We start from the raw sequence: 9,952 nt of genomic DNA, 5'->3' as shown, positions 1-9,952 counted from the left end.
TTTTCGCAGAATTAGAATTAGTTGTTGTTTCTTGTTTAGACTGTTGCTTTTCAGTTTGAGGTTCACTTGGTGCTTGTCCATCCTGATCACAGTGCTCTTCAACCTCCTGATCACAATGTTCTTCGACCTCTTTAACTTTTTTAGATTTGCTTTTGTTGGTTCTCTTTTTCTTTGCCATTTTTGTCCTTCACTCTGAATAATAAAACACGAAATAATTAGTCACTGAATAAATGAAACTCTACATGAATTAAAATACATTCAAAATTACATATGCATGAATAAAAATACATTCAAAATTACAACTGGAAAATTTCAAAACAAATACAAAAACAAAATACAAAAAAATTATAAAAGAAAAATTACAAAAGAAAAATGCATTAGTCACTATAATTCATTTACTCAAAAAAATTACAAAGGAAAATTAAATATGCTGATTAAATTATAACAAGCAAAAAGTACAGAGAGCTAAATTAACAGGATCATTTTTTAACCCAAATTCCCTCAACATTAGGCCTAATACTATGCGCAACGTCTTCATTGGTCACATCAGAAGCAGGGATGTTAGAGCAGAAGGGAGGATGTTCCATGATCGTGTCACCCAAATCATCGTCGTTATACAACTCTTGATAGTCTCTAGTTGTGGAAGTTAACACGATCGGCCAAGTAGGATCAACCAGATCTTTAATGTAAAACACCTGGTTGACTTGGTCAACAGAGACATATTTATCCTTCTTATGGCCTTGTCGATTGAAATCCACAAGTGTGAAGCCAAGATCGTCGATCTTTATGCCTTTATCATTCTCTGCCCATTTACACAAGAAGAGTGGAGCTTTGAACTCATGGTAATCCAACTCCCATACTTCCAAGATTATGCCATAAAAGGTCATATCACTCTCAATGGGGTTTAAATCTTTCGCACTGGACACCTGGACTGCCTTAGCAACCACAGAAACTCCACTATTTTGAACAACTCGCGCATCATCTCGGTCTTTCGTAAAGTATCGGACTCCATTGACTGAAAAACCTTGATAAGTTAAAACAGAAAATGATGGTTTTCCAGCGAGCCATCGTATCGTCTCTGAAACAGCATCGGGATTTCCCTTCATTTCACTACTTACCTATACATAATATTATATAATAAAAAAATCCATCAGTTGCAAACTACAACTAACAACTATTTAAGTAGACAATACATAAAACCTACTTTTTTTTAAACCAATCGGCAAATAGCCGATTGAGCTCTCCCATAAGCCAATGAACACTTTTTTTTCCCTCGGTAAATTTCATCCAAATACTCCTTGTGCATTCTGAGAATATGCATAAATATTAGAAATAACCCACAAAAATTACATCTTCAAACAAATAGGACAAGTTAATAAAATAAACGTACACGATATAGGAATACACTTCATCATTGTTTTGAAGGACATGCAGATGAGCCTCATCTCGCTCTTTTTCTTCCACGACCTTTATTATCGCGGCAGATAATGGACCAGATTGCTTGCCTTGCTCAACTGGAATGCCGGCAGTTGTACAAGTCTGGCTCATAAATTCTGTGCAGAATTCTACTGATTCTTCTTTAAGGTAGCTTTCTGCCATACAACCTTCAGGATAATATCGGTTTCGTACGTAGCTTTTTAGCACTTTATTGAATCGTTCGAAGGCATACATCCATCTATAAAATACCGGTCCACATAAACGCACTTCTAGGACCAAGTGGACAATAAGATGTAACATTACATCAAAAAATGATGAAGGGAATATTTTTTCTAGATCGCATAAGGTTATTATTACATCTGACTGCAATTTATCGAGTTTCGAGACATCGACAACTTTGCTGCATAAAGCATTAAAAAAGAAGCACAGTCGTATGATTGTGACCCTAACATTTTTTGGGAGAACGGATCGAATGGCAACAGGGAGGAGTTGTTGGAGAAGGATATGGCAGTCATGGGACTTAAGCCCGTATATCTTCAAATCAGACATGGATACACAATTTTTTATGTTTGATCCATGTCCAGAAGGAAGTTTCATAGACAAGAATGAGTTCAACACTTTCTTTTTTTCAACCTTCGACAAAGTAAAAGGGGAAGGAGGCTGATAGGTCTTCTTTTCTCCTACTTGAGGAGCTAAATCATGTCTAACACCCATATCAATCATATCACGACGTGCCGCCTCACTATCTTTTGACTTTCGCATATTTAATAACATCCCAAGCAGATTATCACACACATTTTTCTCGATGTGCATAACATCGAGACAGTGGCGAACATGATGATATTTCCAATATTCTAACTCAAAGAAAACATATTTTTTCTTCCATGGACATTCCATCTTCTTCGACTTCTTCACCTCTTTTTCAAAACAAAAATCAATTCGTTCCTGACGCGCTAACACTTCTTCTCCGGAAAGGGGTTGACATGCGTTCCCCAACTCTTGTTGTCCGTTAAAGGCCGCCTTCTGCCTCCTATAAGGGTGCTGCCTAGGAAAATAACGGCGATGACCTTGGAAGCACATCTTCCTACTGTGACTTAAATATTTAGCCACAGTATCGTCACCACAAATTGGACAACTCTTATAACCCTTATTCACGCAGCCTGACAAGTTTCCATATGCTGGAAAATCATTTATAGTCCACAATAAAATTACTTTTAGAGTGAAATATGATTTACTATAGGCGTCATAAACGTTTGGTTCACCTTCTTCCCAAAGTTTTTTCAGATCATCAATCAACGGTTGTAAATAAACGTCGATGTTATTTCCCGGCTCATGTGGACCAGGAACTAAAACTGACAACATCATGAACTTCCTTTTCATGCATAACCACGGAGGAAGATTGTACGTTACCAACACTACTGGCCAGCATGTATATCGATTGACTAACCCATTAGTATGCGGGTTGATACCATCCGCTGATAAAGCCAACCTAATATTCCTAGATTCACTACCAAAGGCAGGCCACCGGTAATCTATGTTCCTCCAAGAAGGAGAGTCGGCCGGATGTCGCATCTTGTCATCATTTATTCGCTGATTTGCATGCCAAGTCATGAGTTCAGCAGTAGAGGGAGATTTAAATAACCGTTTAAATCTTGGAATTATAGGAAAATACCACATGACCTTGGCTGGAACATTGACCCTAAGTTGGCCATTCTTCCGTACTTTCCAACGTGACAGCTTGCAATGAGGACACTGAGAAGCATCAGAATGTATGCCCCTATACAGTATACAATCATTGGGACACGAATGAATTTTTATATACACTAGACCTAAATCGGATAAAGTTTTCTTCGCTTCATATGCGTTAGGAGGCAACACATTATCTTTGGGAAGGATCGAGCCAACTGAAGAGAGCAGCTCAGTAAAGGCAGTGTCGCTAATACCAAACCTAGCTTTCCAGTTGTGCAATTTTAACATTGACTCTAACTTTGTGCACTCGCTGCCCTCAAACAACGGTTGTTCCGCATCAACAACAAACCTCTGAAAATCATATGAATCCTTATCGTAATTACCCGAATTAAAAGCCGCTTCACAAACTTCAACAGTTTCTGATGCAACAAAGTACTCAATAGGTTGGTCTGAAGCAGGACGTGTACTACCTATAGAAGACCAAGTACTCCTAGTAGATTTTTCTTCATGCCAAATCCAATTAACATACCCCAAACTAAAACCATGATCGTAGATATATCCCCTTATGATTTTGGTTGAGAGTTTTTTAAAATTCACACATCGACCACATGGACAAGGAATTCTTTTAGGATCTTTACAATTTTCTTCAGCGAAAATTAAGAATTCTTCGACGCCAATTTCAAATTCTAAAGAATCCCTATCTTTCGATATCCACGACTTATCCATAAATGAAAATGTATGACCAGCAATCTAGCAACCTAACCACCAGATGGTCATTTCAACATCAAAGCGCGAATTAATCAATACAAGTGCACATATTCAAGTGCATATAAACAAAACCAAGAAAGTCAACATTGTTTAACTAGCATAATCAACACAAGTGCACATATTCAAGCGCGAATTAATAACAAACATGCCCTTAAAAAATTGAAAGATTTTACACAAATGACAACTAGTACATTCATGGCATCTCATCTATTAAAAGAGAACGATACACTAAATCTGATACATAAACAACAATCCAAATCAAATAATGTATACATAAATAATGACAGATCGGTTACTGGTGAATCCCTTCCTACATAATGTATACAAAAAAAAGGAAAAAAGCAAACGAATAAGAATTTCTAACCTCCTTCTTGAAGTAAAATGTGCAGGCACTGTCAAATTCCGAGACTTGATGAGATAATCTGCAAATGGACAAAATCGAATTTAAAAACATACTATTACTTAAAACTTTAAACGGACAAAAATCGGAAGATATCAACCAGAAAAGAAAAATACATGCAAATATCAAACCTAATTGATATATTTAGGCAAACCTAAATATATATACACAAGAACACAAACCTAATTTATGTTAAAAAAATGCAGATTTATGTAAATATATATACATGCATATTTAAAACAACTCAAGAAAAAATATAAAATTAGAGTACAAACCTTATTTGGCTCAATAAATTTCAAAACCTGTTCAAAAAGGAAAAAAACCCATTAAAATTTATGAACAAACCCTAATTGAACAAATGTAACCTAATCGAACATACAAACCTAAATGAACAAACATACCTGTTCAGAAATTCGGGTTTCTCGTAGATGGATTTTGATTAACTGATGGTGTTCTTTAATTTGGGGTTTAATTAAAACCTATGTACTTATTATAATCTGATATGGTGTGTGTGTGAGATAGAGAGAGATGGAAGAGAGAGAGGGAGAGAAGCAGAGAGATGGAAGAGAGAGGGAAAGAGAACTAGAGAGAGTGAGCTCAGAGAGAGAGAGAGCAGAGAGAGAGAGTAAGAGAGAGAGCAGAGAGAGTGAGAGAGAGACAGGAAAAATAATTAGGGGGGAGAAACTGGTTTTTTTTGGTTAAGGGGGGGAATATTTGGGGAATAAGGGGGGAAAGTTTCCGTGTTTTTTTTAATTTTTTTTAAGTTAACCATCGACAACGGTTGTAAAATACAACCGATGTCTATAAAACAAAGACATCGGTTATATAGAAAACCGATGTCTAACTAACGTTTTTCATTTTTGAAAAATAAGTATAGACATCGGTTATTTTCTGGACCGATGTCTAAAACAATAAGTAACATCGGTTTTAAAATAACCGATGTCTAAATGAACTTTAACATCGGTCGTCTGAGCAACCGATGTCTAAGGACCGATGTCTAAGGACCGATGTCTATTGACAGAATTATATTTTATGTCAAAACATTACATAACTGTAATATTTTATCAAAATTAAAAATTTTTGTTTATAGCCCAAAATACTCACATGTGTAAAACCTTTAAAAAATCTTGTCTAATGTAGTAGTTATTTCAATATTGTAGACACAATTCTTGGTGAAAATCCATCTAGAGGAGAATAGATAATTATACTGCCACAAATAAAATTTTTAAATAATAATGTGATTAGTCAGATAGTAATAGTAATGAATATTGCTTACTCTATTGTTGTTGTTCCCTACATTTAGTAAGCAATATAGTTACCCTAATATGGTTTTTTAGGCTTCTTTTGGTATTACTGTTGTACACAGGTACAACACTTTTTGCTCAAAAGTTATGACAAAGGTGTTTGGTAACTTCTAAAAGCCCATGTATGGAAAAGTGCTTTTGGTTAAAAAGCATGTCACCCATACTTTTGGAAAAAACTGTTTCACTTTCACCATCTTACCTTCTCAAATATATTATTTTTATATATTATATATCAAAATATGCATAAATTAAAAAAATTACCAAACAATCATCTAATTTTTACATCACTTTATTCACCAGCACTTTCTTTCACAGCACAACAGTTTTAACCAGCACTCCCAAAAGAAACCTCTACTAAGGAAACTTATTCTTATGGAATTAAATGATGTAAATAAATTATTGTTTGCCCCATTAGGGATGAACTTGGGATTTAAATATAATCTAATAGGTATGGAAAGGGGTTTTACTTTTTTAACTACCTGATGAAATTTAACCATTCTCTTTAATGTGAATTATTTTCTCAAACTCTTTGTGTGTCATGAAATTTCCATCGTTTAAATCAAAAAAATTTCATGTTAGAAATAAAGATATTCAAAAAATTAATTAATTATGTGGATTGTTTTAATTACTAAAAAACCAAAAATAATTATCATATATTTAACACACTTTATTTTTTTTATGAATTTGACAAAAAATCAGTATATAAAGGAAACTTGATTTAGTATGCATTATCCATCTACAAATAATAAGGTGGTCGCCCTAATTGTCATTTTGAGGTAAAAAATGGTCCCAAAAACGGTTTGGTGAACCCTGTTAAAAATTATTAAATTATGGTATACTTTTAAATATAAAGATATAAAAGAAAAAAATGTCGAAAACATAATATTAAGTGGTGTTTCAGGGCTCCTAAATATTACACCAAAACAAGCTCAAAATAAAAAAAATCATAACTTACCTGAAGTAACATGATAGCCTTCAAAAAATAATGAAATGAAACAAAACGCTACATCGTGTAGAGTTTTGGGTTATTTTTGAAACATTAAACGATATTGGGCCATAATTTTTAGAAGTGACATTTTTGCCATTTTATATCCCAAAGTGATATTTTGGTCCATTTCTCGAAAAAATATTAGTTTAAAATCGAGTGATATTATTTAAATTTAGGAGTGCCAAATAAATTCATTAGCAGAAAAATTCCATCCAGTTTTTGGGGATAAAATTGGAGCCAACAAATATGGTCCAATTTAAAAAAATATAACAAATACAAAGTATTAATTTGCTACTCTTATATGTTAGAATTTACTGGGGCACGTAAATTGGACACGACTTGGTAGAATTTAGGTGAGGTTGAGGTTGGTTTTGTGTAGTTGTATTCAAGCCTTTATATGTGTGAACAATTGGACCAAGCACATTTTGAAAAGCAGACTCAAATATTGTAAGTGATAATTCATATCGTAATTGTTTTATTTTGAAAATCTTGTCAAAGTCTACCGAGTAAATATACTTAAATACAAGACAAACCTTAAGAAATGAGAATATACTAAAATAGAAGATAAACCATAAGAAATGAGAATATGTTCCCATTGTGTAGTTGTATAAATATTGTAAGTGATAATTCATATCAAAATTTATTTTATTTTGAAAATCTTGTCAAAGTCTACCTTTTTTTTGCCAAATTTAAAGCAGATTTCACTAATGACTTGAAAGAGATTCAATCGGGACAAACCTCATGCAACCAGGTTGAAAAACAAATAGAGTTAAATAATTAGCCGTTTTCTTTCCGGATTGCTTAACAAACTGAATACAAATATTCCGAAAATTAAAAATGAAGGTAATGGTTTCCCGGACAATCCAGCAAGCATCTCCCCCAAAACAGTAGCTTCACAATTGACCCTCACATTAATTCGATTGATATTGCAATATTCAGAGGACTCAGTTGCAACAACTGAGTTTAGAGGCCTCATGTTATGAACAAATATTTTTTGTGAGAGTTGAGCACATGTGATTTTCACCACCATTCCAAACGCACCCCAGCTATCTACCTGCCAGACACCAGCTATATAGTTGTCGAAAGTGTTGTTGATGCGAGATATCCAGATCTCCTAATACAGCATCCAATTCATTTTCAACACAACCACCACATCGCAAAGCGAGACAAGTCTACCTCTTTGAGTATACTAAAATAGAAGGCAAATCCTGATAAATAAGAATGTACTAAAATAGAAGGCAAACCCTGAGAAATGAGAATCTATTCCCCTGCCTACTAAAATAAATCTTGGTAATTTACATAACAAATTATCAACTCTTGTCCAGTGGGGTGTTAAAAAATCATTCACTGATGTTGTGTTACAATAAAAATGTATACATATGGTATGGAGGGGAGATGACTATATTTTTATAGCGGTTAAAGTAATTATTTAATGTATATGTTGTAAATAAAAAGCTTGTGTTCAAAAGTAGGTAGAGATAATTTATTCATACAATTATATTATTTTGTCATTTTAGTTGACACAAATTATTACATCCTAATTTTTTACTTTTTATTTGTAAATTTTGTATATAATGCACCCTAGCTTGCTACCACAATGGCACATATAATTCTCAACATCTTGAGTTCTACCACCGTCATGAACTTAGCATGAAAAAAATAATAGTCAAAATGAGTTTCTAATACTTCTTCAATTATAAAAATATCTCATTACCAACTTGGTATAAAATTCTAAACGTTCAAAAAATTTGCACAACATTTCTTCAATATCAAGGTGATAAAAATATTTGACCAGGCATGCTTTATATTTGTTCCCACATACATATTATATAACCCAACTTTTTAACATCATCAAATTAAATGATATTTATTTTTGCTTATAGAAGTGGGTGAATCTATTTCACTAGTTGATTATAAATTGTAAAATTGTACTCACCTTAAATTAATTCATCTTGAAAATATAGATATTCGGCTAGTTAAGAAATTAACAACAAAAAAATAATTAAGGAAATCACAATTCACCCACCATATATATGTGAAGTTTGAGAATTGTCAATAAAAACCATGGAAATACTAATGATCTATATAGTATTAATGATTCATGAAATAAAAAAAGAATCTTATGAAATCTTTTCATATCTTGTTTTTCATTTAAGGGGAAGCTTAAATGAATTCTTCACTCTGATGAGCTTTCCAACATCAACTAGTTGTTTAAGCTTACGAAGCAGGGTCTTTCTAAAATTAGTTGGAAGATGATCGTAATTGTTTTCTACAAATTTGGCTATTGCTATGCAGCTTGAACCCTTTCTGCTCCCCAGAGTTGAGACTGCATGATTTATTATCTACATTTAAAAGAAAAGACCTTGAATACAATTTGTATCTCACAACTGTATGTAACTATTATTCAAACATCATTTACAAAATAAATATAATATACCTGTTCGTAAGTAGGATTAGAAGGAGGTGGAATATAAGTATTTGGTTCAGCATTCATCATTAGAACCATGCTTTGATGTGCACTCAGTTGGATGTTAAACTCTAAGCCCCTGTAAATGCTTCAACTTTAAATCTTAACTTTTATTTGAAACCTCAAGCTTGAAAATTAACACAATCCCTCAACTTGAAACCCTTTTGCTCCACACCCTAGTTCAAGGTCTTCTTAGTTGAAGTGAGAGAAGGGGAATGATTTTATACTTGATTTGGAAGATGCTAAATTTCTCAAAAAGGAACAATATATTTCTTTGTCTCTGGCGCCTATCTTTGCCGCTCATTATTTTCACCTAAATTTCAAAATATGGGTAAGGCCGGCTACCTTTGGGGCTCAATATTTTAGCTAAATTTCACTGCCTCTCACTTTAATATTTTCACTTCACTTAAATTTGAATGAGGGCTCGTTGAAATCCAAGTAACCAGGTCATCTCATAAGCTAGATTTTTGAAATAATTATTTATTATTTACTAATTTGTTAAACTTGAAATTTTACAAAAAAATTACATATACAAAAAGTACCAAGAGTTACTTGTATTTCAAATTAATAAGCTACAAAAATGAAAATAAAATCAACTCCAAATTTATTATATTCGGTGTCAAAAAAATCATATAATTATAATCTTTTATCAAAAATATAAATGTTTATTTTTAACCGAAAATACTTGAATGTGTAAAACCTTTAAAAAATGATGTCCCGTAGCTGTTTCAACATTCTAGAGGCAAATTCTTGGTAAAAATTTATATATATTAGAATAGACAGGTATGGTGCTAGAAATTAAAAAACTTAAATAAGGATGCGATTAATCACATAATAATAATGAGAATTTTTATTTAGGGCGATGTTGTTCCCTAGATTAGATTTAGTAAGCAATATAG

At 33.0% G+C, this 9,952-nt stretch overlaps 1 protein-coding gene across 1 annotated transcript; it reads right to left on the bottom strand.

Moving 5' to 3' along the window:
- Positions 1–479: 479 nt before the first annotated feature.
- Positions 480–3,852, bottom strand: LOC141705592 (uncharacterized). Its single transcript, XM_074508493.1, has 3 exons — positions 1,391–3,852; positions 1,217–1,307; positions 480–1,118 (listed from the first exon to the last, which is right to left on the bottom strand). Exons 1-3 carry the CDS (start codon positions 3,850–3,852, stop codon positions 480–482), a joined length of 3,192 nt encoding a protein of 1,063 aa, XP_074364594.1.
- Positions 3,853–9,952: the final 6,100 nt, after the last annotated feature.

The sequence above is a fragment of the Apium graveolens genome, unplaced genomic scaffold (assembly GCF_009905375.1).
Source record: "Apium graveolens cultivar Ventura unplaced genomic scaffold, ASM990537v1 ctg9089, whole genome shotgun sequence".
NCBI classification, from domain to species: Eukaryota; Viridiplantae; Streptophyta; class Magnoliopsida; order Apiales; family Apiaceae; genus Apium; species Apium graveolens.
The sequence above is the reverse complement of the archived record's forward strand: the minus strand, read 5'-3'. Positions and strand labels throughout refer to the sequence as shown.